The following is a 26,800-nucleotide window of genomic DNA, read 5'->3' on the forward strand; positions in this document are numbered from 1 at the left end:
GTTGGATAGTACACTGTCATGATTGATTTCCCTATAGGAAGCTGGGGTGAATTGACTTCTGGAACAGCTGGCTAACAGCTGTTTGCCTTTATTGGATCACTGAACAGTAAACCAAGTGAAGTAAGATGACAGCATTCTTAAAAAGCTGCTTCTTTAAAGCTCTGTCAGCGAAACTGAAATTATCTCAAAAAGCCAGCATTTTCAGTGTATTTTACTTGATGTATAGAGTCTCTAAACTACCTTAGATGTTAAGTTGGTATGGCAAATGTGTAAATAAAATGATGTAGAAGCTTCAGCATATATTAACTGCTCAATTTGGCTAGGCTTTTGTGCTTTTTCCTTTAAGGATATTTCTTGTGCTAATATAAAGAGTTGCTTACTTCTAAATCAATTAGAACCATATCCTCTAAAAGGGCAGCTCATTCTTTCTCTCAAGATGTATGTGAGCCCTTCCCTGGAGAGCACAGTTGATGGTTAGCCCCATCAGTCTATTGGGGTATGTTGATAAGTGTGGACAAAATCTTAAGTGCCTCACTTGCTGATGTAAGTGTACTTTGCTCCATTTGCAGGACCCCATTACACGTGTCAATTGTGGTCAGAAATGAACCTGTATTCAGTCAGCTTCTCCAGTGCAAACAGTAAGTTCCACTTAAGCGTAAAATACACTGAGTACCTACTTGAATGAAAGCATGAAAACTGGTTTAACAGCTCTTCTGGGCCTTTTTTGCCTTATAGTAAGTTTAGCAATAGGCTCAGGATGCAGAAGTGTGAGGACTTTGCCCAAACCCAGAGGCCGGAAGCCAAGCAAGTTTGCTCAACTGTAAGGAAATAAACAGTATCTCAGTGTTTTTCTAAGAGAGCTAGAGGAAATAATGTACTAATATCTTAGTTTGTAGTGAATCAAAAGGAATAATAATGTATTTGGACCTTTTTAAGAGCTTCACTTTCAGCTTGGATTCTACTTAAAGTAGGTGACTTCATAGGATGAGAAAACAGAATCTTAATCTGACTCAGTTTTCTCCATAGCTGAGTTTACAGTTCTTGCACATGACTAAAAAGAAGTCTTGCCTGTTTGATAAAGTTTGTGACAACCCAAATCTAGTGAGATCACATTTCTCATAAGAGTAATGAGCTTAAACTTTGTAGTTATTAGAAGATATCTCGCTTGTTTCAGAGTATTTACGAATTCTACTGTACTTCAGTTACTCCAGAGGTTTTATTTTTAAGTAAGCAGAAATTGTTAGTGAGGTATTGGATAAATGAGAACAGCATTTCAGACAGTTGAAATTTAAGCTGCACTGGGGCTCGCTTTAAGGCATAAGTTGGGGAACATTAACTCTTATTTTTAGACTAGATTTGGAGCTGAAGGATCATGAGGGAAGCACAGCTCTGTGGCTTGCAGTTCAGTATATCACTGTATCATCTGATCAATCTGTAAACCCTTTTGAGGATGCACCTGTTGTAAATGGAACTTCGTTTGATGAGAACAGTTTTGCAGCAAGGTTGATCCAACGAGGGAGCAATACAGATGCTCCAGACACAGTAACAGGTAAAACATAAGTTTGTATTTTTTGCATAGAAGGAAGGCTTGTAGGTTAACTGCCCAATGCTGACTGCAGTCTGTGGTCCAGATAAGTCTAGCTTATCCAAAAATTCAAAGATTCTGGGGGACCTGAATGAAGTTTCAACAATTCTTGCTGTGATATGAGTGCTATGGATAGGTGGTAGTAGCTTCATCCAAGTTGGGACGCTGAGTCCTAAACTGAGCTTGGCGTGGAGGAAGTGACAATGTCTTGACTCTTTGCCAAGTCCTAACATCCTCTTTACAGTTTCAAAATGTGTAACTACTAAATGGCAGTGCACATGACAGTCCAGCACTTCGAGGGAATGATTAATAGGTAGGATTTTCCTTGTTGGCTTCTAGTTTTAACATTGTAAGGTAGTGGGAAGGGTGCTAGCTCCTTTTTAGTATCAAGGTATAGTTGGTACAGTATTCTCACAGTATTCATGGTTTTTCCTTAGGGAACTGCTTGCTTCAGAGGGCAGCTGGTGCAGGAAATGAGGCGGCTTCTCTCTTCCTAGCAACTCATGGAGCAAAAGTCAACCACCAAAACAAATGGGTAAACCGGAATGTTCTAGACTTTCTGAAAATTTCCTTTTCTCCCTTCAGAAATAATATGGCAGAGTTCTCCTGTTGCTAACCCTACCTTAAAGCAAGTTGGAACATCTGCTGAGCCTTCTGCAGTTTTTCAGATATTTACTAGTGATCAGGCAACTGTAATATAACAGTTGGCACTGTTCTAGCAGACTGCTAGGTGTTAAGATGCTTTTTTATCCATGTTGTAATCAAGTCCTTAATGTAAGTTAGCTCATGCAGCTGAATGTGCAGAGGAGATTCAACTAACAGGACTTAAATTTTTTTACACCCATATGTGGGACAGTAGATTAAAATCTCCTCTTCTGTTTTTTCAAGCTGTTAACCTAGTCCCTTTTTTGTTAAAGGGGGAAACACCACTGCATACTGCCTGTAGGCATGGCCTAGCAAACTTGACAGCAGAACTTCTGCAACAAGGAGCCAATCCAAACATTCAGACTGCGGAAGTGGCACCTGGTCAAAAGGATGCATCTTCTCCAACAGCAGAGAATGTTTATCTGCAAACTCCCCTTCACATGGCTATTGCTTACAATCATCCAGATGTGGTATCAGTCATCCTAGAACAAAAAGGTAGTGTTCTTCTGGTTCAAACTGTGTTCTGCTTTAGCATCAAGATGTTATCTTAATTGTGTTCTGACAAGCTACTGATCATAGAATTGTAGGATCATAGAATTGCTCAGGTTGGAAAAGACCTTTAAGATCATCAAGTCCAACCACAACCTATCCATACTACCCTAACAACCCACTGCTAAATCATGTCCCTGAGCACCACATCTGAACGGATTTTAAACTCATCCAGGGACCAAGCATTCTTTCTTGTAAATCTTATTTATATAGAGCAATTAATATTGGTTAAAGAATTTTATGTCACCTTCTTGTTAGAACTAGAAAATGAACTTGCGCTAAATCTGTTATTGATCTCTCCAGATTTTCTGCTGTACATAATAGACTTGAACTTTAACCCCAAGTTGTGTTCTGAGGATACAGCTATGAGGTCTTAATTCTCAAAGCTTTGTGTAAGCAGCTGTTTGGAAACAGAGACAGTGAGGAAGGAGGTTCTGACTCTTAGTCAGAAGGTTGGGTAGCTTTTAGTCTAAGTATTAAATCAGGTAGCATTGTCACTGCAGGTTAGGATGTCCCAAGCAGTATCAGCAGTCATGGCAACAAAGTAACTTGCTCAGGAAGACCTCTTACAAACTGAGTAAACTTCCTGCCTGCTTTTAAGGATGTGGCTTAGCAGTGGATTTCTAATATTAGGTGGATGGTGGGACTTAGTGACCTTAAAAGGTCCAACCTAAATTATTCTGTGGTACTTAAGAGTGTGACACAGACACGCTTGCAGCCTTTAATCTGCAACTGCAGGTCAAATACAAGAATGCTAACTATGATTCTTTTTTTTTCTTTTTCTCCAAGCTAATGCTCTTCATGCAACCAACAACTTGCAAATCATTCCTGATTTTAGTTTAAAGGATTCAAGAGACCAAACTGTGTTGGGATTGGCTCTTTGGACAGGTGTGTACTTATAAAACAAGTTGAAAATTCCCTATGATAGAGAAGCTATGATGTGGACAAGATTATTTTGGGGACAAAACAGCCCTAAAACTGTTTATGGCCTGGCTCATGCTGCTAATGAAAAGTTGTCAGGGAGAGCTTTAATTATTTAGCTTCTGAAATAATGTTCACATCTGCTTGCTGATTTTCATTCCTCCAGCTTCATTTGTTCAGTAGGGGATAGCTTTTGGAGCCTCTTGCCTGCAACTGTACTGTTTTATGGAATTGTGCCACTCTGAACTGCCAGTAATTTTTGTATGCATTCAGCATGTTGTCTTTTCATGCTTATCTCCATGAAGGTCAACATTACTGCATTAACCAGCTTCTAGAACAAAGGGAAGGTGAGATACTTTAAGTAGCTATGAGGTGGACTGGAACTTGGAATACTGATTTAGGAGGTGCTTTCTTCTGTGAAACATAGAGGAGGATGGTTTGTAGAAAAACAGGTAGTGTTTGCATCCTAATGACCCTTGAACTGTACGAGGACGGCTTAAGAATGTAATACCAAAAACTAATGTGTTTGTTGAACAGAAGTCCAAGATAGCATGAAGAATTATGCTAGTTGTGGTTGAGGATGTTACATTTAGATGGGCAGAAACAAACAGAAAATCTCTGCCATGTACCATAGCATGTTTTTTGTCTTTGTTATTCTTTGGAGAGTGAAGGCACAATACTAATGATCTCTAACTGTTCAGGCATGCACACAATAGCAGCTCAGCTGCTTGGATCTGGAGCGTCCATCAATGACACGATGTCAGACGGGCAGACTCTACTACATATGGCAATACAGAGACAGGATAGTAAGAGTGCACTCTTTCTGCTGGAACATCAGGCAGATATAAATGTCAGGTAAGGTCTTCACTGATGTAACACTGAACTGGATATTTAGGATCAGGTGTAATGACTGCCTTACTCATGAGTTGGGGCAGAGGAAGAGGTGCTGATCCAGTGTCTGCGGTTGTGGCGACAGCTCAAAGAAACAACATGGGTTTATGTCAGGGGAGGGCCAGGCTGGGTTGTTAGGAAAAGGTTCTTCACCAATGAGTGGTGGACTGTGGAACAGGCTCCTCAGGGCACCAGGTGCCAAGGCTGCCTGAGTTCAAGGAACATGTGGACAGTGTTCTCAGACAGAGGGTTTGAATTTTGGATGTCCTATGTGAAGTCAGGGGTTGGACTTGATTATTGTGAGATATTCTGTCATTCTATATAAAGACTTGAAGCTGATTTCAGATGGCTTCTTTGGCCCTTCTTACAGCAGTTCTAGTTAAAGCTGAGGGTTTACATATGTGAGCATTGATCTAAATATAGCTCCATTAGTCAATACATCCTCTTGAGGCTACAGTAGGAGGTTCCGCCCTGATTCTAAGTAGAGCATAACCCTCTGTAACAGAATGTCAAGTCCTAGAGACATAGTACTGAGATTCTGTAGTCTATTTTGCCAGCTTGTTGGAGTGACGTGTTCTATTATCTGAGCTGGTTAGATGCAGTCCCAGCAACAAGATTCACATAAAACTTGCCCACAAGTATCTGTAGACAAGCTGATATTATACTTTAAACATTTATGTGCCCACGTGTGACACACAGGCTCTCTGAAATTTGGCCAGCAATATTTCATGAGTGTCACTGGGACAAACTGCTTAATACAACTGTTCTAACTTCAGTGCCTTAACAGTTACTTCTGAGTGTTTGGAGTGTTAATGCAGTACAGATAAACCTGTTCCTTTCTGTGATAGTAGGCAAAGGGAACTCTGTTCAACCAGTGACTGTAATTAAGGCAATGAAGATAACTCTGAGCTAAGAACACCAGCATGAGTCTCAAACTTCAGAAATCTGCATAGCTGCTCTGAAATATGTAACGTGATAGGATTGCTTGACTGAGCATAGTCTTACTACAGCAAAAATACACAAATGTTGGAAATAATTCTTATGTCTGTAAATTACTGTAACAGAGATCATCAAATTCTTTAATGATGTAGTAACATGGTTTAAACTGTACCTATTACAGAACACAGGATGGAGAGACTGCATTACAGCTGGCTATAAAAAACCAGCTCCCTCTTGTGGTTGATGCTATTTGTACCAGGGGAGCAGATATGTCTGTGCCAGATGAAAAAGGAAATCCTCCTTTGTGGCTTGCCTTAGAAAATAACCTGGAAGATATTGCGTCAACTCTGGTAAGATTGTTAGTTGTTAATTTAGCCTTGTTTTTGTGCATCTCACTAGCAATAAAAGGCTTACAAACAGAAATTAAATCAAATGCATGAAAATGATGGAGTTGTCTTATACTACATAACCTCTAGAGGTTGTTTTTTTTATTTAAAGTACAATTTCTGTTCTTGGAAAGTCTTTTAGAAACTGTAACCTCTGTAGCCAAATACCTCAGAGATGCTGTAATTAAAGAAAAAGAATAAGTTATCTGAATTCTGGAAGACAAGGTTCTGCTAAAAATATTAGCTTGTAACATGCCTGGCTTGTATAATAATCATCTTTCTGGATAAAACCTTGTGTATTTGCTTTAGAGTATGTAGTACTTTTTATTGAATCTTAATTCTATCAAGAGTGCCTTTTAAAGGCTTGTCTTAACTGTTTTAAGACCAGATTCTATTCAGGTATAGTGATCCAGGAAGAAACTTGCTCAGAGATGTATGGAGGTTTGCTTAGTAAGTTTCTTCCTGGACCACCAATGCCTGCATAAAGGCTAGTCTTGGAAGAAATAGAATTAAGTAGATTTTATTATGTTGTCTTCATAAGAAAGAGGGTTACTCAAAAAGTTTGTATTTGATATCCAGTTATTGTCTGCTCGTTAGGGACAAGAACTTAAAAGCTGTGCTGTTTAGCTGCAAAATGCATCTTGCAGCTGTACTTGGCCACTTGTGCTGGCATCAAGTAAGCATTCTTATGGAGCCAACACTTAAACTGCTTTTATATAACATTGCAAATAGCTTGTAAAATGGTGTGGAACAAGTCTTACTGAGATGCCACACTGCTCAAGTGGTGCTGTGGAGGGGAAATACAAATATCATGCATACAGTTCCTGAAAAAAAAGCATTAGCTTTCAGCTGTATAGCTGAATGAATGTACTGCAAGAGAAGGAAGCAGACCAGACTTTTAAAGGCAGCTGCTGATGTTACTTGAATTGGTTTTGGTGATTATCACAAGGAGGCAGTGACTTCACTTTCTAGCCAGCTAAGAAGTGTCTGTTCAGAGTATTATGAGTTAGTAGTATCCGAATTGTTAGTAAATGCTACCTAATAAAGTATCGTATAGTAGGCCAATAAAACATGAGGCTGGAAGACATTAAAGTAGCTTCTTGAAATTTGATAATTGTCACAAGAACTGATAAGACATCTCGAATTCTACCTCTGAGGGGTAATATTTCAGAAACGTTAGTCAAGGACTATGTAAAGCAGGAGTCTGCTGGAGGCAGAGCAAACTTCATTGCCTTATTGTGCTTTTCCTTCCAGGTGAGGCATGGCTGTGATTCAACCTGTTGGGGGTCAGGACCAAGTGGTTGCTTACAGACTCTTCTTCACAGAGCTATTGATGAAAACAGTGAACAAATAGCATGCTTTCTTATTCGCAGGTCAGAAGCCCCTCCTAAAATAAAAACTTTTGAATGTGCTTGTATTTCCTTTCTTGTCATAAACTATTTTGAGTCAGTAGCAGGAGTATAATTAATTAGACTTGTGTTATGTAAATTATCATATTCTTGATAACAAGAGTCAAATTCAAACCAAAAGCTTATCTTTACAAAAGATGCATCAACAAGTACTAAATCAGCTCTTGTGTCTTTTTTACTTGTGTTTGTCTGGGATAGATTTATTGACAATCTTGTGCTTTTCTTAGTGGCTGTGATGTAAATAGTCCCAGAAAGCCAGGTCCCAATGGAGAAGGAGAAGAAGAAGCTCATGATGGACAGACACCCCTACACCTGGCAGCCTGCTGGGGTCTAGAAGAAGTGATTCAGTGCCTTTTGGAGTTTGGTGCCAATGTCAATGCTCAGGTATGGATTAACATGGTGCAGTTTCTTTGAAGCTGATTCTTCTAAGGTCAGTGTAGTGAAGATGAACATTCCTCCACTGTATATTTTGCTTCATAGAAAAAGAATACCCTTTTATTATGACTAAAGTAGTGCAACGACTGGCTGCAGTTGTTCTTTTTTCCTATCCATTGTTACCATGACTATTGTTCTTATATGCATGTGGTCAGTTCTGTCAGGAAGTCCTACTGAAGAAAAATAGTGATGCAGAGAACTTCCTGTAGTACAGGGGTTGTCTTTTATTTGGTGCTTTTTTTGTTGGTTTGTGTTTTTTTTGGTGTGTAATGATCTGAATTCAACTTATCTGCCCAGAGTGTGAATGGAAGGCAGGAGCAGGGCTGTATTCTGCAGCAAGTAAGCAGTAGATCAGCTAAACTGTAAAACTCTAGAATATTTGATTCCATTAGTTTGTCTAAGAAACGTTTTTTATTAAGTAAACTGAGATGATGCAATTGTGAGCCACACTTCTTAATTCTTGATCACGCAGTAATCCTTAAATAAGAGCATGGCAAATAGCCACAAGTGAAATGAATATGCAGCATTTCTAGATCCTGATGCTGTTGAGGGACTGAACAAATAGTTGCAAAGCTACCATGGCTGTAAACTAATTATTGGTGCTTTACTAATTATTGGTGCAGACAAATGATTAAACACTGTTTAATTTTGATAAGGCTTTTTGTTTTGCATAACAAAAACACAAATGCCAAACACTTGTATTTTTCAGTGAGTGAACTTCAAAGTGTCTAGCTTCCTTCAGAAAACTTAAGCACTAGTGCCTGAGTGGCAGGTTAGAGAAACATCTGTACTACTGAATCTATGGAAATGATACTTCAGGTTTGCATATTGTTTGTACATTGATCCTTCATATAGAAATTTATTTCTATGTATTGTTATTACTACAAGGTATAACATAAACTAATACTAGTTTGAAAACATTCTCTTACAATGCCCGACTACTGTCATGAATGTTCAGAATGTCCCTAAAATGTCTGATTACTTGGGAAACATTACTGTCAGCAACTTAAAAAGCTGTGTAAGTCAGAAGATTTGGAGGAACAAGTAAAAATTTGCTTCAGTTACACTATGGATATCAGCTCCCACTGCAAATGTTTTGTGTCCCAGTTGAAGTCTGCTGAGTATGTCACAAGCAGTAAACTGAAAAACTTCCTTTATTTTTCAGAGATGAGAAGGATTTATGTTCCTGCATCTTCATATAATAAATTTCCTGGTTTCCTTCTAGGATGCAGAAGGAAGAACTCCAATTCATGTTGCCATTAGCAACCAACATAATGTTATAATTCAGCTTATGATTTCACATCCAGAAATTAAGCTAAATGTACGTGACAGGCAAGGAATGACTCCCTTTGCATGTGCTATGACCTATAAAAATAATAAGGCAGCTGAAGCAATCTTGAAGAGGGAGCCAGGAGCTGCTGAGCAGGTAAGCTGGAAGGATTTAAAGCATGCTAGTCTTCTTGCTGCTGTACAGGTGTGTACCACCAGCAAGTTCTGCTTTATCCTTTTTTTATCATTTTTGAGGTTTTGTATGTAGCAGTGTTTCCTGGAAGCCAGTTTTCTATGGCTGGATCTATTGGGAAACTGTAGATGTGTGCCTGCTGTGTGTGAGTGAGAACATCAAAGCTTGGTCTCTAGTCTCATGGTACTAAACTGAGGTACATGCGTAGGTATATAAAGAGAGAACTTACCTACTCATGTGTTTTGTTTCTGTAATGGTGCATCACAGTATATGTGACTTAGCTCTCCTAAAGCTGTCCAAAACAAACTCTGTCCTAAAATAATTGATTAGTAGATGCCCAGCTGAACCATAAAACCTCCAACTTCAGACTTGTAGTCTAACACTTTAGGCAGCTGTTGAGGAACTTTGTCCTATGCTGTAAGTTTAATTACTACTGATTAATAGAGTGCTCACATTTATACATCTGAAACATGGATACAGAAAGTTTTAAGCACGCTTTAATATCAGCTTCAATGCCAGAATTAACAACGTGTATCTGATATTTAGCCAAAACTCAAACATAGTTTGCATCAGCGTGGCAGAATTGCATGTTGCTTCTTTTTGCATTGTTAACTGCCAGACTGCCTCAAGTTAAACTCAGTTCAATGGGACAGTCCTTAACTGCTGCCCCATATGTACTACGACAGATAACTCTTATCTGTAGTGCTCTCTAGTGTGGTCAAGATGCCGTAAGGTTAAACTAGAAGTGGTCTGAAGCAGACTAGAGTCAGTGTATGCAGCTGATAATTTCTTAGTTCAGCTTACTTTATAGTGATATCAATAGTTCTGTAATGCCAAGCAGCTAAAGGAACAAAACTGCAGTTCGCCTTGGGCAGAGTGAGCAAGTATTGCATCTCTTGGTGGAATTATGCGCTATGGAAATGACAGTTGTTATGATTTTGTGCTCTTTCTGCTGCAGGTAGATAATAAAGGTCGCAATTTTCTACATGTAGCTGTTCAGAACTCTGATATCGAGAGTGTGTTGTTCCTGATAAGTGTACAGGCTAACGTAAACTCTCGGGTCCAGGATGCTTCTAAACTAACACCTCTCCACCTGGCAGTGCAAGCTGGCTCAGAGATCATTGTGCGTAATCTGGTAGGTACTGGGGAGTCATTTTCCCCATCTGCTTGAAATGTATGTTCTCTTGCATAAAATTCACTTGGCTCAGTTTGTCAGCTGAGCTGCATCCGTGGCCTTTGTATGAGCACATTTGATTTGCAGCAATCATTAGGTAATATGGCTCAGTTTAAAGGAAGAAACTTACTTTGTATTTGCTGCAGATCAGAATGTGTAAACAGGTTGTAGCAGCTTGGTAATAGCATTTTTTACATATTGGGTGGAGATCTAAAAGTATCTCTGTACAGTGAAATTTTGTGCACTTCATTCACAGAAATTAACTGTTGGCACATAGCCCTGGAAAACATCTTTGAACATATTCCTTCTTGCATCTTGACAGCTGCTTGCAGGTGCCCAGGTGAATGAACTGACAAAGCATCGTCAGACTGCTCTTCACTTAGCAGCACAGCAAGATTTGCCCACCATTTGTTCAGTCCTTCTGGAGAATGGAGTAGACTTTGCAGCTGTAGATGAAAATGGAAACAATGGTAAATTTCTGAAGTTTCATAAGTAGATGTACAGAACTTCAGTAGGCTTGCTAATATCTCAGTGGTAGAGAATGGCTAATGTTGAATGATGAAAAGATGAAAAAAGAAGGAAAGTCCAAGGAAACAAAGTTGGCAGGAATTTTGGAGAGAGAAGGTGGGAATGCAGAGAAGGAATACTTTATTTTATCAGGGTGAAATTACTGTTGACATTGAACTGTTCAAATTCTTGAAGCTTCTCTCCTGTTTTTCAGCTCTTCATCTGGCAGTGATGCATGGCCGTCTGAACAATATCCGGGTCCTCCTCACAGAATGCAATGTAGATGCTGAAGCCTTTAACATTAGGTAACTGGTGTAGTTTTAATAAGCTAAAAAAATTGTTTTTTAATGCGTGTGCAGGTATCATTAGACACTATACAATATGGATGGTTGTGGGAAGGGAGTGTCCCATTCTACCCTGTGCTAGTGTGGTCTCTTCTCAAGTACTGTGTGCAGTTCAGGGCACCACAACATATGAAGGACATAAGTCTACTAGAGTGCCTGAAGAAGGGCAACAAAGATACTGGAAGGTCTAGAAGGCGAGATGTTTGAGGAATGGCTGAGGGCACTTGGTTTGCACAGCTTAGAGGAGACTGAGGGAAGGCCTGAGGGTGACCTACAGCTCCTCACAGCAGAGCAGAGGGGCAGCACTGATCTCTGCTCTCTGGTTACAGTGACAGGAGCTGAGGGAACAGCATGCAGCTGCACTGGGGAGGGTCAGGCTGGAGGTTAGGGAAGGGTTCTTCACCAAAGAGCAATGGGCATGGAACAGGCTCCTCAGGGCAGTGGGCAAGGTGTTGAGCTGCTGGAGCTCACAAAGTGTCTGGACAGTGCTCTTAGACGTGTGTAGTGTTTGAAATTAGGGTGCTCATGTGTGGAGCCAGGGGTTGTACTTGATGATCCTTGTGGGTCCTTTCCAACTTGGGATATTCTGTAGTTTTATGATTCTATAATCAAAGCCAAATATATTGCTTTGTATTTTTAAACTGTTACTGTGAAGTACTGAACTACTGCAGACAGCGTTGTGCGTAAGTAGTGTAGAAAACAACTTCCTCTTCTAGGCATGCATGAGGTATGTAGTTGTACATGATGTACTGAGTTACTTAGGTGTAGCTTTGTTTCATTAAAATTAGCTTGTTTCAAAAATTAGTTCAGAATCGAACAAGTGTAGTTACAAGCAGACTTTGATTGGGATAATAAACTCTTCTCCCTAGAGGCCAGTCACCAATGCATATTTTGGGACAATATGGGAAAGATAATGCAGCAGCCATCTGTGACCTCTTCTTGGAGTGTATGCCAGAGTATCCTCTAGACAAACCTGATGCTGAAGGAAACACAGGTAGGTGAGACTGGACAGCTATTAAAGTTGAAAGTCACTCAAGTCATATTAAGCTGGACTAATAGGTGGTAGTACACTAATTACACAGTAGAATTTAAACATTGCACTGAAACTGAAGATCTTACCTTTGTATTGAGCAAAGTAATAAGACCTCCGTTCTGTTGATGCTAAAGCATCTGGCTTTTATTTTCCAGTGCTACTACTGGCATATATGAAGGGAAATGCCAACTTGTGCCGTGCAATAGTGAGAGCTGGGGCTCGTCTTGGAGTTAACAATAATCAGGGAGTCAATATCTTCAACTACCAAGTTGCTACAAAACAGCTTCTCTTTAGATTACTGGGTAAGTGCTGCTTGCTACAGTTGGGAAGCGGTTTGGCTTAATTTGAGATGCCCTGGCGGAAGGAAGAGCACTGGACATCTAACTTAGAACCCACTAATTTTAGAAGGGCTCAACTTCTGAATGTTCTAATACTTTTAATGAAGGATAGGAATGCTCATTTTCTAATGATAAAACGTTTTTCTAGAAGGGAAATGTTCAAGGAGAATGCTGGCTGGTGTAGTGGTCTAATGTAGCTTAAAACTCAGTGCCACTTTATAACCTGTGCTATATTCACTGCAGTGACTATATATTTTCAACGAACAAGATGACAGCTACTACAAGAGTAGTTAATTCTACTAAATGCCACCTAAAACTGTGGAAAAAGTTATCTTAACATTACGGTATACTCAAGAGGTGTCAAACATGTTTTACCTCTACATTTTTACCTCTAACAGATATGCTGACAAAAGAACCTCCCTGGTGTGATGGCTCCAACTGCTACGAATGCACTGCCAAATTTGGAGTCACAACAAGAAAGCATCACTGGTAATGTGTGACACATCTTGCTGTGCTTACAAGGAAACAGATTTCTATTCCAAATGTAGCTAGTCTTGTTCCTTCTGGTGCTTTAGGAAGCTTTCATTTCAATGTAGGTGGATAACCAGTAAACCATTTGAAATATTCCACTAGGTTAGGCAGCTCAGATCTGACTTGTGGTCTGGTTAAAATCATACCATAAGCAGTTAATGCACTTAGACTATCCTCAATTTGCTGGAAATGAGAAGTAATGCAAAGTTAACTATAGTAGAAGATTCCAGTGCCTATATTCATTAGTGGGGCTGACTTGCTCTGAAAGAGGTGACAAAAAATATCACTTCAATTGCTGCTCTACCTTCTGTAGTGATGTTATCACTGTGAAAGGACATCGAGCATTAAAACCCCGGTATTCACTGAGAAAGAGCTCACTTCTGTCCTACCACTTTTCTATCAACAGCCGACACTGTGGACGCCTGCTCTGCCATAAGTGCTCAACAAAGGAGATTCCTATCATAAAATTTGATCTGAACAAACCGGTTCGAGTTTGCAACATCTGCTTTGATGTCCTGACTCTGGGAGGAGTTTCCTAGTATGCTGTGGAAGTAAAGGGATTTCCAGTCTGTTTCTGACAGCAGCTCTGCTTACAAGTCCTCTGGATAGGGAAGAGGAGGCCTATACATGTCTTCTGCAATAGACTGAACAAATTAAGGACCCTGTTAATGATATATTCTGGTGTAAATGACTTTGTATGACTGTAAATGTGTTGGGCTGTGATAGACTTCACTAGGAATTCGAGTGGATTGTTGAAACCAAGTGACAAAATAATTTAGACCTTCTAGTTGCAGTGGGGTGTGGAAGTTAAAGGCTGGTGTTTTGAATTGACGTAAAACAGGTCTGTCCTTGAGATGGTGCTTTGCACTGAGCAACTCTATTAAGTCCTGTTGCTTTCAGGCTGCTTAGTAGAGATGGCATTAAGTTTCAGGGTAACCAGGTATCTTTCTTTGCTTTGTCTTAAAGATTAACTTTCCCTTTCTGTAGAGAAGACTTGCTGTGAAGCTAGACTGAGCTGTTACAACCACTGTTCATTTCAAGAAACTCTTCAAAAATGGGAGTTAGTCCTAAGCATAGCTCAATAATTGTGGCCTTACAACAGAAAGCTTTACATCTGATGCAAAGCAGTCAGAATTGCAGATCCACATCTTGATACCTCCTCATTAGTGTTAGCATGTTCAAGAGAAGTGCAAGACTGTTTTAGCCAGAAAATACTCTTGCTCATACCTGCTAGAGCTGTCAAAGCCTACTTTGTTGCACTTTCATATCTCCATGACTAGTCCTTCCAATTCATGAAACTCGTGTAAATGACCTTAAATGCGCTGAAGGGCCGAAGCTTCTGCTAAATGAAGAAACACTAAAACTGGTTAAGTAGTCTAAGTCGCCATACAGCAATAAATGCTGAAGTGCATTATGAATTCCATGAGGGAGAGTGGCGCTTTCCTTTGGTTTGGAGACCCTGATTAACCTGCTGCAGGAGAGGCAGTAAGCTCAGAATATGCTGTGTCTCTGGGTCCAGTCTGAGCAGGATTGCCAGCCAGTGGGAGTGTATTTGGAGGTTTCCTGTTAATATAAAGCCTCTGTTGTTGAGGGAAGGATTCTGAACTGGCATTGGAGAGCCAGGCTTCTGGGTTATGCTGCAGTACTTTAATCTAAGCTGGTCACGTTCTCTTAAACATGCTGAATCTGTGAAATGCTTATGCCACATTGTCTAGGAAACCAATCTGCTAATAAACAAGGTTGTGGTTTGGCAGGCAAAGGCTTCAGTCAGAAGAAAATGTGTGTTTAAGCAGAACTGCATGCCATGTTAAGGCTTTCTTCATCCTGAGAGATCAATCTAGTTTAGACTGAACTTAACATTCCTCACCTCTGTTCCATGAACTGGTACGTGTTTGCTTGAAGACTGGTATATGGAGTGTTCAATATGGAGATGATGGTGACACATTGCTCTGTTTGCTCTTAAGGGTTAGATGAGATGATAAACCAGACTGCTGCTTTTATAGGGGACTTGCCTGAGGCTTTTTCTCAATTTTGTACAAGAAATGATGGGAGAGGGTATAAACACTATCGTTTGCACAATGAATTTCACATCGTCTCACTTGATCTGCACTTTGATCTTCCAATATGCATATAACTGGAATCTCACTCTTTGAACACTAGAAAAGAGTAATGGATGATGCAATACAAATTTCCCTTACTGTTTTATGTCTGCTGCTGGCATGTTCCAGTAGAATGCCCTGTATAATGCAAATGGTCTGTGTAGCACCATTCCTAATATAAATGGTGCATTTCTGGCATAATGTCAGTTGCATTTTATGCTTAGATGAATAAGGTGGGAGATAATGGTGTCTGAAGCATTTAACTGCATGCTACAGCTTGGTGGAATAGATTGTGGAAAACATTTTCTAGTCAATGTCTTTCTGTGCTTCAAAATAACACTGATTGCAAGTCTCTGGCAATGAAAGATAACAGACTGCTGGAGAGAGTGCATTAGGCTACAGAATACCTGACTACAGTGCATTGCATGTTATCATGATAGCTTCTCTCCTGGCTTTGAGCTGCAGTGCTTGAAAGACTTAAACATTGTGGTAGAGGAGTGTCCTTCTAGGGCTGCAGCTGGTGGACTTGATCTAAATTGGAAAGCTCCACAACATTTAAGTGCTTTGGCAATTACATTTTACCTTTTGGGTGACTTCCCTGATGGAAGAGGTAGGAGAAGAGGGATTCTATTCCAACAGAATAAGCAGCTGTTCAAATATTTTTTAAAAAAGTCTTAATGAAAACGCAGTTAAACTGAACGTAAGGTTAAGACTGGCTAGTTGCTCTTTTTTTTTGTAAGCAGAGTAAGAAATAAGACTGCCTGAAACTTTGGGAAGTTCCACAGATCTGTAATTAATGCTCCGTTTGCCCTTTCCAGCCAATATTCTACCAGCTTGATCTTTCCTACTGAAGTCTGCAAGCCAAGTTCTGAGTATGGATAAAGTAATACACAGCCTGAGACATTCATTTAAATTCAAAGCAACTAAATATAGTGAATTTGATCATTTTTAAAGTGCCTTTGTGATAGTTTCCTTACAACCAACTCTACATAGCTTTCTGCCAGAGTTAAAAGGGAAAAGCTCACAACTTGAACCAAAATCCCCGTTTAGTTCTCATGTAGTTCAAACTTCAGCTTGAGACGTTGACCCCACCAAGCAACTGGTGGGGCTCAGTCATTTATGCACTCTGCATAGTATTGGTCTGAAACATCAGATCTCAGATTCTTTTGGAGTTTTGCTGGCAATGCTCCACTGCAGAGGAGAAACTGTGAATGGAGGCACTTGGTAATTTTGTAGTGGTCAGCACATTTCTATCTCCGTAAGCAAATGCACTTCCTTTTTGTAGCATCCTGCAGTTGTGACCAAAAACCCCACCCCTCTTCCCACTGCTGTCTTTAAGTGGTATCTATTAACTCGAGACTTGAGTCTGCCAAGGATTGAACAGAAGGGTACAGAGAAAAGGAGGTGTCCCTGGGAAGCAGTGCTGTCAGAGCAGGCTTTGGGCACTTCAGCAGGGCTGCATGGAAAGTCCATGATAGTTCATAGTGTAGCTTTTTGTTCCGAGTCTGGATTCCTTCTGATTGTAGTCATCCGGCACTTTTATACAAGCACAAAATGTGGTCTGGCTTAAACTTCAATTTATGTATCTCTTTGAAGAAGGTGTAATCACTGCTTCGCACCACTAAGTGGAGTGAGAATGTTAGTGTTAAAGGTACTAACAGAGCGTAGCGAGCTGCTTGCTAAAAGTTGACAGATGCCTTAATGACTTCCTGTGCTGGAGATCAATGGCTCATCCAACTTCTCACATAGTGCTTCTAAATTAACATGTAATGACATGGGAGGCCCAGGCTGGAATTTTTTCTTAGTAGGCAACTCCTTTTTTTTTTTCTTTTAACCAGCAGAGTTTGAATACTGCAGCAAACTTGGTTAACTCAAAGCTTGTATGAGTGATTTAAATAAGTAATTGAACCTTCTAGCCTCTGTGAAATAGAAAAGGAAGTCTTACAACAACGGCATTTTATCTGCAATGTTTGTCTGGAGTCATTGTAAAAATGTATTTTTCCAATATGCATTACTTTGTTGTGTAATAATTCTACTTGTAATAAAATGCATAACTAAATAATGCATCATGAGGTGGAAACCTTGCTGAGAAAGTATTTTCTCCAGTGGAGACAGCTGCCCTGCTCCGAGCTGCTGTTACTGACCACGAGGACATCCAGGGTTGTAAGATTTAATTGGGCGTGACAGTTTATTCTCTGCAGTTGTCCTAAGTCTCTGTTTCCATGTTGTGGAGTTATTACAGTCTTTTGGCTGACAAGGCCTGTTGTTCTCCTAGTTCGTGCTACATAGTCATCTTGATTGCCTTACAGTAGACACTTATCTATAGACCTTGTTCAACAGTCCTAACTTCCTGCAGGCCAGAACTGCTCAGCTCAGATGCACTTAAATGGACAAGTAGGGCTGAGCTGACTCTAACATACTATTTGTGCACTGTCACATACTGGCAGGCACCTTCTCTCTGGAAGAGCATGCAATTACTGCAGCTTCACTCCAGAAAAAGGAAAGTAGCAGTGACAAGACCAGCCAAAGTCGTTTTGAGATTGTGATGCATTAGTCTTAATTAATTTTAAAAAGTACAGCTACCAGAGGTGAGTTGTGAGCTTTATTAAGTACAGTCTTTCTTTACTACATCCTGTTCAATTGTTTTCCCTTTCACAGGAGAATTTAATTGAGGTTTTGAATTAGGATAGTAGAAACAATATGATTTTCTTGGAGCATTTCAGGGAGTCTCCTTGTTTGCCTTAATAAATGACTCATTCCTGGGGCAAGACTGAAACTTTTTCCCCTAGTCTTTCCAACTAAACCAAGAAATAAGCTGTGAATTAGTTTTCCAACCTGTCAAGCAGCACCACCACAGTTTCTAAAATCTGCCTTGCTTTCTTACAGCAGCTTACCTGACTTTTGTTTAGTTCTTAAGATCAAGTCCATTCCCTCAGCATTTCAACACAATTTTTGCAAGGAAGAGCAGTTTTAAGGATAAAGCATGATGAAACCTGCTTGGAGGCTACATAGCTGGTACCTTCAGTAGGAATCTAGCTTCTCAAATAGATTGGAACTTAAAAAATATTCTAGTGTTTAATAATTTGGAATTTCTAACTTTTGAAGTTGCTTTTAAAGACACTCACCCCTTGATTAAATCGTAATCTGATTGAATTTTTGAGGGTAATTTGAGGTTATCTGTCCTGTTGACCTCTAAATACAAGTCCTTGCTATAAGGCCTGTGTCCAAAAGTAAATAATAGGCTGACTTCAATAATGCTTCCACTGGGACAAGGAAGCACTGCTTTGTAGCCCTTCCGGCAGCTTTTGCACTGCTTTAGTATCTTTAGGATTGTTGCATAAAGTTGCTCAGTCCAATCCCAAAGCTGGCACAAGCCTGCGGCAGCACTTCAGTTCTGGAAGGATGACTGAGGAGCTGAACAGCGTGATGGCTCTGCTGCCATCTATCTAGAGAAAACTTCCAGTGCTGAGCAGTGACAGCTTGCAGCTCTGACTGGAAGTGCTGTAGGGGACTCTTCCTACAGAGGGTCGTGGAAAAGAAATAACAGAACCAGGTTACAAGCAAAAAAGAAAACCACCAAGCATCAAAATAAGCATATACAGCAACTTAAACATGTATGGTTCTCATCCATGGCAGCTTTAGCATCATTAAACACAGTAAGTGAAAAGTGCTGCAACATGTTCCTGTTGTTGCTGCAATTAAGTGATTATTCTTGCTTTTAATGAATGTTGCTGAGCCTCCTATAATCCCACTAGTTTATTAATTAATTAGCTCTGTGTGGTTTTCTTTAGGAGTGGTTATAGCTCAAAAGCCTTAAGAGCTTATAAATGCTTCCCAGCTTTTTATAAATAGGTGGCAGCTGCCTTTAGAACTGGCACAGCTCTGCACTAAGCTGTGTTCATTGCTGGGCTGTAGTTAATCCAGGTGCCTCCCAAGGCTGCAGCTGCTCTAATAACCCATTCTCACAGTAGCCTCTAGGAACAAATGCAGCTGCCTCCCCACAGCCTGCATTCATAGCTCCTACCCCCCCGTCCTTTGCAACCCTACACAAAACTGGTAAGATTTGCCTTGTTCTTCTGGAATTAACAAAATGTAATGGATTTTGACAGCTGTGATAAAACACATGCATCCTTCAAATAAGCTGGGCTTGGTGAAGGTGGATCAAGGTTATAGTCTGATGGACACGTAACAAATGGGAGATAATAAACCAGAATGGAAACAGGCAAATTACATCGGGATGGTCATACTGTATGTAGATTTTATTATCACCTGGTTCAAACTGCAGGGCTGGGTAGCTTTAAAGTAGTGAATCACCAAAAAGGGATGGTGAGGTCAACTTTAAGCAGCAATCCTCATAGGTGGTGTCCATTATCTTCTTTGCTCAGTATCTAGTACAAACATGAAATAAGGAAATGCAGCTCTGACCTTTGCCTTCTGTATTCATGGATCTGATAAGCAGAGCTTGTACATGAACTGCACAAGTTCCAGGATGCTACACACTGCAATTGTAGGAGAAAGTCAGGCTTCTCCCTGCTGCTTTTAATTCTTCAGAGCAGAGCAGTTGTCTGGAAAGGGGCAGTAGCAGTAAGCAGACTTCAGGTGACATTGGAGGATTGTGCATAAACTGAAGTCAGTGATACTGCTGTAATTCTTGCTTGCTGCCTTAAAGCACATCACATTATGCTCACCACTGTACACACAAACATCTGTTTCCTGGCTGTAAAAGAAACACATTTTTAAGTATAGCTCAGGCTGTACATCTTACAGTTTATCACCAGATGTAAAAATACTGTGGGGAAAAAAGCACTAAGAAAAAGTGCCAGTTTTTTAGCCAGTAATTATCACTTGGCTCAAGCGTTTTTTCTTCTCCCATCTCCACGTGTTAAAAGTCACAGAACATGAAATTGCCATCACTCCCTTTCCAAGGACAGACGGGAGGGAATGAAGCTGGAATTACCCACCTAAACACAGTGTATCAACTGGAGCCCTTCTGGCCCCCTTAAATCACAGTGTCACATGCTGAGGATGCACTGCTCAGCCTGTGGGTGGCAACCGTCGTATTCTTGCAGATGGGGGTTATCCAGGTCGCCTCTGTCGCTGTGCTGGGCTGAGCCCTGCTGGCCCCACGGGGGGCCGCTGGTTCTCACACACACGCAGTGGCTTCCCCTCGAGCCAGGCCTATACAGCTTCCGGGGCACGCCAGTCCAGTCTCTGTTTACTCCCCCACTAAAAATGGAGAATTAAAATAAATTACAATTCAAACATCCAATTCAGAGCCATGAAATGCTTCTGGAGAATACAGAATCAGGTAAAAATTCAAAACAGTCTGGGAGATTACCGTGCTGAGACAGACTTTGCTCCCAACATCCCACTGCCTTCTGATACTGATTTATCAGCTGAAACCTGTGGCTTGAACTTGGTTTTACCAGTGCAGCTACATGCTCTGACCCATCTGAGAGCGACCAACTTCTGCTGTTTCTATTAAGGGAAAAGGAATCATGGCTGTATGTGGCACAGAGTGCCTAATGGAAAAATGCCTTTTTTGGGGTAGCTAATAGCTCACAGATGACTACGTGTTGTCTTTGGTGAACACAGTGATTTTGAGAACTAGGGCAAAAGCAAAAAAAAAAAAAAAGAGGTCTCCAAGTATTTCATAGTGTCTCTTTATGGGCCAAGTCCTGTCTGTTCCCCTAACTACTGTCTTTTATCAAGCCTGTAAGCTCATACATGAGAGACTACACATAACACCCAGTCCTACGACTGCAAACAAGCTCATTCTCACATAGGAGCAAAAGCAAGGTGCACAGTGCTAGCATACCTTGCTCAAGCATTTTCCAGTGCAGTCTGTGATTTCAGCTTAAAACAAAGTGGTCCCCAATCCAAGAGAGGTATATAACTAAATAGGATAAGTAGGAAATGACTGTTCAAAGATCTATCTTCTTTTTATGTGGTTTTAAGAAGGAACTGTTGTGGCATTGCCTGTGAGACAGGCTGTGAAACCTCAAAGAACAGCAGCTGATCTTTGGATTCATCATGGGTGAGAAGACCTGCCTGAATGCTGCTAACAGCTCAGTGGGATTTCTGACCTGCTTTCCTGAGTGCAGGGCGATTGCATGCACGTAGGACAACTTCTGAAAGCTGATTTGGATTCCAGTGTGACAAAAGCTTTTGCCCCAGAAATAAAATTCCTGAAGGTGTCAATGATCAGGATGAGTCTCAATTTTCTTTTTAACCACTCTCCATGTCGCCGAGCAGAACTCCCCCTCTGCTGCCTCCCACTGGAAGACAGTTACCATCCCACTGTGCTCCTCCAGGCTGCGTGGAGGCTGTGACTGAACCAGAAGAGGGAATTAATTCACACAGAAACAGATAAACCTGGCACAAAGTGCTGGTGATGCTCATGGTGGGTTGGCTGAAAGCACAGCCTCAGTAATACAGACAGAGGGGACCGTGTCTGTGTCTGCAATATTCCAGCCACACCAGCCCTCAGCACATCAGGACCAACCTGAGCTCTTCTGTGAGGAAGCCACAAGACCCCACCTAAAGGAGCCTGGACACCTTCTAGTTGCCACTTCTGCTATGATAAAGCTGTGGGTGCTCAAACAGAGGGGCAGAAATGCTCTGCTCCAAGGGGCCCAAGCATGGCTGCAGGAAAGCAGTACTTACCTCTGCTTGGAGCACCAGAATCGGCTGCCCTTGGCAGAGCTCCACTCAGAGTTGCAGGGTGGAAACTGCTCCTTCCACTGATTGCTTTCTGCTTTGAACTTCAGCCCTTCCTCGATGGCAGCCTCAGCCTGCCTTAAGGCCTCTGTCGGTGCCCCATTTTCATCATAGAATCTGCCCACCAGCTTCCCTTGGAGAGAAGAAGATCAATTAAGACCACGTTATTTCCAGGCAAGGAGTGGGCTGCCCAGAGAGGTGGCAGAGTCTCCTTTTCTGGAGCTATTCAAGACCCGTCTGGATGCTTTCCTGTGTAACCTACTGCATGGAACCTGCTTTAGCAGGGGAGTGGATCTGATTATCTTCAGAGGTCTCTTCCAACCCCTACAATTCCGATTCTCTGAAAGTGACTAATTTCTGTGGATTGTTCTTTTTTTTTTTTTTTTTTAATTTGTTATTTAAAGACAAAAAAGAAAATAATCAAATAATCACCACAGGATCTTCGCAGTGGCTTCATTTTGAAACAGAACTGAGCTACCTCCCTTCACGTCACGGGTCACACAGCAGCTTACACGTTATAAACCCACACAGGACAAGCTTAGCAACTCTCTGAAGTGATCAAAGTCAACAGCACTTGCCCGGCTCCAGGACTTGAGCTCAGCACCCACACCCACGTGACACAGGTGGCAGCCACCTACCCACACAGGCGTAGTTGGTGCTGTAGAAGGACAGCCAGCTCTGGATGGTGAGCATCTCTGCCGGCGACAGCGCAGACACATCATCCACCAGCCCTGACGGGGTGAAGTCTCCAGTCGCAAACGCTCTGCTGGCATCTCTTCCTGTGGCAGACAACGGGACTGTCAGCCCTGGGGTCCCCAGAGCTCCACAAGGCCACAGGGAGCCCCACCACCCTGACAGCCCCAGAGCTCTGCAGGACCCCAGAGAGCCCCAGAGCCCTGTCAGGTCCTGGGCAGCCCAGCACACTGTTAGCCCACAGGAAGCCCCAGAGCCCTGTCAGGCCCCAAGCAGCCCCTCAGAGACCTCTCAACGCCTGAACCTAAGGGTCCTGACAGACCACCCCCCCCGCCTTCGCCCACCCACCTGCTAGGCCGCTGTAGGCCCCGCCGGGGCCGTAGTGCCTGCGGCCGGGCTGCACATCGAAGACGCGGCCCAGAAGGGCGAGGTAGAGGCCGGGGTCCCCCGGAGCCCCGCGGTGCCGCCCCAGCTCGGCGGCGCTCAGCAGACGGCCGCGGGGCCGCAGCCAGGCGCGGGGATCGAACCCGCGGCCCAGCAGCCAGGCGGCGCCCAAGCACAGCACGGCGACTACTACCGCACCCCGCCGCATGGCAACGCCGCTTTTTTACGACAGCTTCGCGACGGCGTTGCGCGGCGCCTGACGGCAGCGTGGCGGGAGAGACGCGTGCAGCGCCGCGCTGCTTTACGGCCGGTGTCGTAAAGGGGCGGGGCGGGGCTTTGCGGGGCCGGGCGTCGCTTGGCGGCAGTGTGGCGCGGCCGCCGCCGGCCGGGCGCTGACAGGTGCGGCGGGCGGGAAGCTGCTGACTAAGCCGGGCCGGGCGGAGGCAGAGGGAAGAGGAAGGAGAAGGAGCGAGAGCGGCTCTGTCCGGCGTCCGGCCGCAGCTCGACGCCCATGGGGACGGCGGCCAGCCACAGCAGCGAGGAGGAGGAGGAGGGAGCCGAGGAAGGCATGGAGGCGGCGGCTCAGCCCGGCGATCCCTTCCCGGCCGCCAGCCCGGCTCCTCCGCTGCCGCCCGCCGAGGTGCTGCTGGAGCAGGCCCGGCTGCGCGAGGCCACGGCGCGGCTGAGGGAAGCGGCGCTGCCGGAATCGCTGGTGTCGCGGCACCACGGCGCGTTGGTGCGCTGGTTGGAGGAGCGGCTGAGCCGCGGCGACGAGGCCGTCAGTCTGGAGCAGTTCTGCGAGGTGCTGGAGAGCGTGTCCCGACTGACGGCCGGGTCGCGCGGGGAGAGCGAGGAGGTGAGCGGCCGGGGAGCGCGGAACGGGGAGCGGCGAGCGAGCGGCCTCGTGAGCCCGGCCTGCCCCGCCCGGCCGCAGCGTGCGGAGGGCCGTGCGGCGGTACGGTGTTGTCCCGCCCCGTAACCCAGAGAAGGAGCGGTTCGGTGTCTGCCCCGTCGGTGCGGGAAGCGCCCTGGGGTGGCTCCGGTGGGAGTTTGCTGCGCTTCGTTTGATTGTTTCTCTTTAAAATCGGCTGTGAAGCCGCCCAGCTCCCCTCGTAGCACCCCGTTGCACGGTGGGAGTCCGTGCTGTGTGCGACAGGAGGGGCGAGGCCTCGGTGGTAGGAAGGAGCGTGGTTTCCTTTCGGCTCTGCAAAGGGATACGAGAAGCTGACGGCCGTAGCGCCAAAATGTAGCACTGCCCTTTGTGCCCGTTCTAGAGCCGCACTCCAGAACACCCCATCGGGACTTCCACAGCTGCTGAAGGAAGTGGCGGTGTCCAAAGCTGTTTCCTCATGCAGTTCCTGGGACTCCCCGGTGTCTCCCTTCAGCCTTTCTGTGGCTCCCTAAGTGGCAGGATAACTCGGGAAGCTGACCTTTGAGTCGCATGTGTGCTCCTAGAAATGAGTCAGTGCTGACATAGTAACCAGTTACTGGGAGGAGGTTGGTGCTGTCATACACACTGTGGTGTTGGTTCCAGGCTGCTTCTCACAGCTGGCTGAAACGCTGCCTCTGAATTTACCCTTACAATCACAGAATCATTAAGGCTGGAAAAGACTGCTACAATCACTGAGTCCAACCATCAGCCCATCCCCGCTGTGCCAACTAACCTCAGTGCCACGTCCAATTCCTTCCCAAGAGCCATTAACCAACACTTCTTAACCTCTCTCAAGTCAGAGAGTGATATCAGTACACTGAAATTCTCTCTGTTAATACAAGCGACTGAGTTTTGCAGGCTAAAGAAATACTTTGGGGGTTGCATTGCTCATCTTCCTCTGCATGATAAGTATGGGGCTTTTTTTCTCTCCACATTCTAGGAAATGAGGAAAAAGTGTGTCATGGGATTTGTGCTGGGGTGGGGGTGTGGTCACAGCTCGTCTGTACTGCTGCGATGTGGGGATGTTGGGATGTGTGTGGAAAACCCTCATTCATTGTTTCTGCAGCTGGCAGGAGCCCATGGGCTGGAGGATGTTAGGTTTCCAGGATCTGCTTTCTGAGAGCGAGGTGTTTGCGGGTGGCAGGGCAGAAGGTTTCCACTTTTTGACATTTACAGAGTTCTGCCTGGCACACATTAAGTTCTCACCTCCCATTAAGTTCTTCTGTTCTCAGTCTGGGGCTTTTGAACGCATTTGTTAAATGCTTTATGGGCAAAATAGACCTCTGTCTGTTGGCTAGTTAAATTAAACCTTTCTTAATCTATCAGTGCTTCACCAGTGGCTGTGGAATGTATACAACTTTTGCTTGAAATGTGGATGCTTCAGTTGTACTGAGTGCAAAGAATGGAATATAGAGTCTTCCTTGGTCACACCTGAGAGACACTGCGTTGTGCTGTCCTTCTGGAAGCTAAAGGGAAGATTTATCTACATACCTCATTTCTGAGATAGGTTACCCCATGGTCATGGTTGAGCTTCGTAGGAAACTTTAGGATTTAATGCTTTTATTAAGGAGCAGAATAAAGCTGGGCTGCAGTGAAGCTGTTCCTGCAGAAGTAACTGTGTCCCACACATGAGTGCAGCTCAGGAGCTGTGTCTGCACACGGGGTGGGTTGGTTGGTACAGCCCTGGTGCACAGCAGTGTGGCAGAGCAGTGGAAACTGCCAATGCTTTGTGTCAGATAGCACTGAAGTTACACTGAGCAGACAGAAATAGTTGTAGACTTTTGGGGTCGGTGAGACTATAGATCTGCTGAGGTCACAGGAAGGGTTTAAAAAAGAAAGCTGCGTTAATGTGCAAAGAAAATGTCAATGTGGTAATCTCTTTGTGCATGCAAGTGTCAGGTGTTGGCTTAAAGCAGTGCTTGGCTGCCCCAGCCTTATCCTATGCGACGTTTATTCTCAGTGGTAGCATCCCAGAGCTTGCTTGCTTCATGGGTTAGTGATTATACAGCGTGACCCCAGATAGAGGCAGGAGAAGTCATGTAGCAAAGCTGTGCCTTCATTTGTTTTGGCACTGGGTCTGTTTGTTAAAATGAATTCCCTCTATTGTCCTCGAGCAAAGGCCCCTAGCTCTGCTTGGGGAGCTTCCCCTGCCCAGAACCCTTCATGTACATTGCAAGGAGCTGGAGCTGTCAGCAGGGCTCCAGCTGTGAGCTCACATATGGACCTGCAGAGCCCAACTTCAGCTCCACAAAAGTGCCACCACAGCTTCAGCCAACTCAGATGTCGTGCTTCAGCTCGGGTGCCTTCCGAGGACTTTGCTCTCATTTGGTGCTGTAATTATGTCACGGTTAATTGGCAGGTTATTTTAATCTAGTCATCTCAGATTGTTTCTCTCTAGGATATTGCTTTTATAATGGTACATTGGGTTTGATAATGAGGACCAAACAAGTCTCGAGTGTGGGCTTCTTCCTGAGCTTTGTGCTTGTTGGACACGTGGGCTGCTGGGTTTAGAGGCTGGGTGGCTTGCTGTGTAGCTGAGTGTGGAATACACTTATATTAGGGTCAAAATAAATCAATCTGGCAGCGGTTCACTTCAGAAAGAAAATAAAGTCTTGTAGACTTCTACCTGGTTTCATTCTTTTCATAAATGCTTTGGTAAACTGTCTTCAACTGGCGTTCAGTGCAAGAAAACAGATGATGGAAGGGAATAAACATCAAAAAAATGTAGTTCTGAGAATTTTTCTTTTTTAAATAAAGGAAATATCATAGAATCATAGAATGGTTGGAAGGAACCATTAAGATCACCCAGTCCCACCTCCCACTA

At 43.3% G+C, this 26,800-nt stretch overlaps 3 protein-coding genes across 5 annotated transcripts in view; 2 read left to right on the plus strand and 1 right to left on the minus strand.

The window, feature by feature from the left end:
* ANKFY1 (ankyrin repeat and FYVE domain containing 1) overlaps nt 1-17,312 on the plus strand; it is a 31,858-nt gene extending 14,546 nt beyond the window's left edge. The window contains exons 9-25 of the mRNA XM_031591881.2: nt 570-638; nt 1,350-1,549; nt 2,023-2,120; nt 2,503-2,725; nt 3,569-3,667; nt 4,402-4,555; nt 5,712-5,880; nt 7,171-7,289; nt 7,553-7,709; nt 8,986-9,186; nt 10,181-10,357; nt 10,719-10,866; nt 11,118-11,208; nt 12,117-12,241; nt 12,436-12,582; nt 13,017-13,107; nt 13,556-17,312. Of these exons, the coding sequence (XP_031447741.1) occupies nt 570-638; nt 1,350-1,549; nt 2,023-2,120; nt 2,503-2,725; nt 3,569-3,667; nt 4,402-4,555; nt 5,712-5,880; nt 7,171-7,289; nt 7,553-7,709; nt 8,986-9,186; nt 10,181-10,357; nt 10,719-10,866; nt 11,118-11,208; nt 12,117-12,241; nt 12,436-12,582; nt 13,017-13,107; nt 13,556-13,688 (2,401 nt within the window). The 3' untranslated portion in view covers nt 13,689-17,312. The remainder of the gene's footprint in view (nt 1-569; nt 639-1,349; nt 1,550-2,022; nt 2,121-2,502; nt 2,726-3,568; nt 3,668-4,401; nt 4,556-5,711; nt 5,881-7,170; nt 7,290-7,552; nt 7,710-8,985; nt 9,187-10,180; nt 10,358-10,718; nt 10,867-11,117; nt 11,209-12,116; nt 12,242-12,435; nt 12,583-13,016; nt 13,108-13,555) is intronic.
* A 2,168-nt stretch (nt 17,313-19,480) lies between these two features.
* On the minus strand, nt 19,481-23,355 carry CYB5D2 (cytochrome b5 domain containing 2). Of its 2 annotated transcripts, XR_004166714.2 has the most exons (5): nt 23,010-23,355; nt 22,607-22,747; nt 21,915-22,101; nt 20,210-20,474; nt 19,481-19,965 (listed from the first exon to the last, which is right to left on the minus strand). XR_004166714.2 is itself a non-coding variant. In XM_031591884.2 (4 exons), exons 1-4 carry the CDS (start codon nt 23,251-23,253, stop codon nt 20,261-20,263), a joined length of 786 nt encoding a protein of 261 aa, XP_031447744.2. In that variant the 5' UTR covers nt 23,254-23,355; the 3' UTR covers nt 19,481-20,260. The 2 variants fall into 2 exon arrangements, 1 of the variants encoding a protein (XP_031447744.2); XM_031591884.2 differs by having other exon boundaries at nt 19,481-20,474.
* Nucleotides 23,356-23,390: 35 nt separating this feature from the next.
* The window catches only part of ZZEF1 (zinc finger ZZ-type and EF-hand domain containing 1), a 53,710-nt gene continuing 50,300 nt past the window's right edge, over nt 23,391-26,800 (plus strand). The window contains exon 1 of one of the 2 annotated variants that reach the window (XM_031591879.2): nt 23,391-23,901. In XM_031591879.2, coding sequence (XP_031447739.2) covers nt 23,557-23,901 — 345 coding nt within the window. In that variant the 5' untranslated portion in view covers nt 23,391-23,556. The other variant, XM_031591880.2, reaches the window with a different exon arrangement.

Source organism: Phasianus colchicus, chromosome 21 (assembly GCF_987193195.1).
Source record: "Phasianus colchicus chromosome 21, bPhaCol1.hap1.1, whole genome shotgun sequence".
NCBI classification, from domain to species: Eukaryota; Metazoa; Chordata; class Aves; order Galliformes; family Phasianidae; genus Phasianus; species Phasianus colchicus.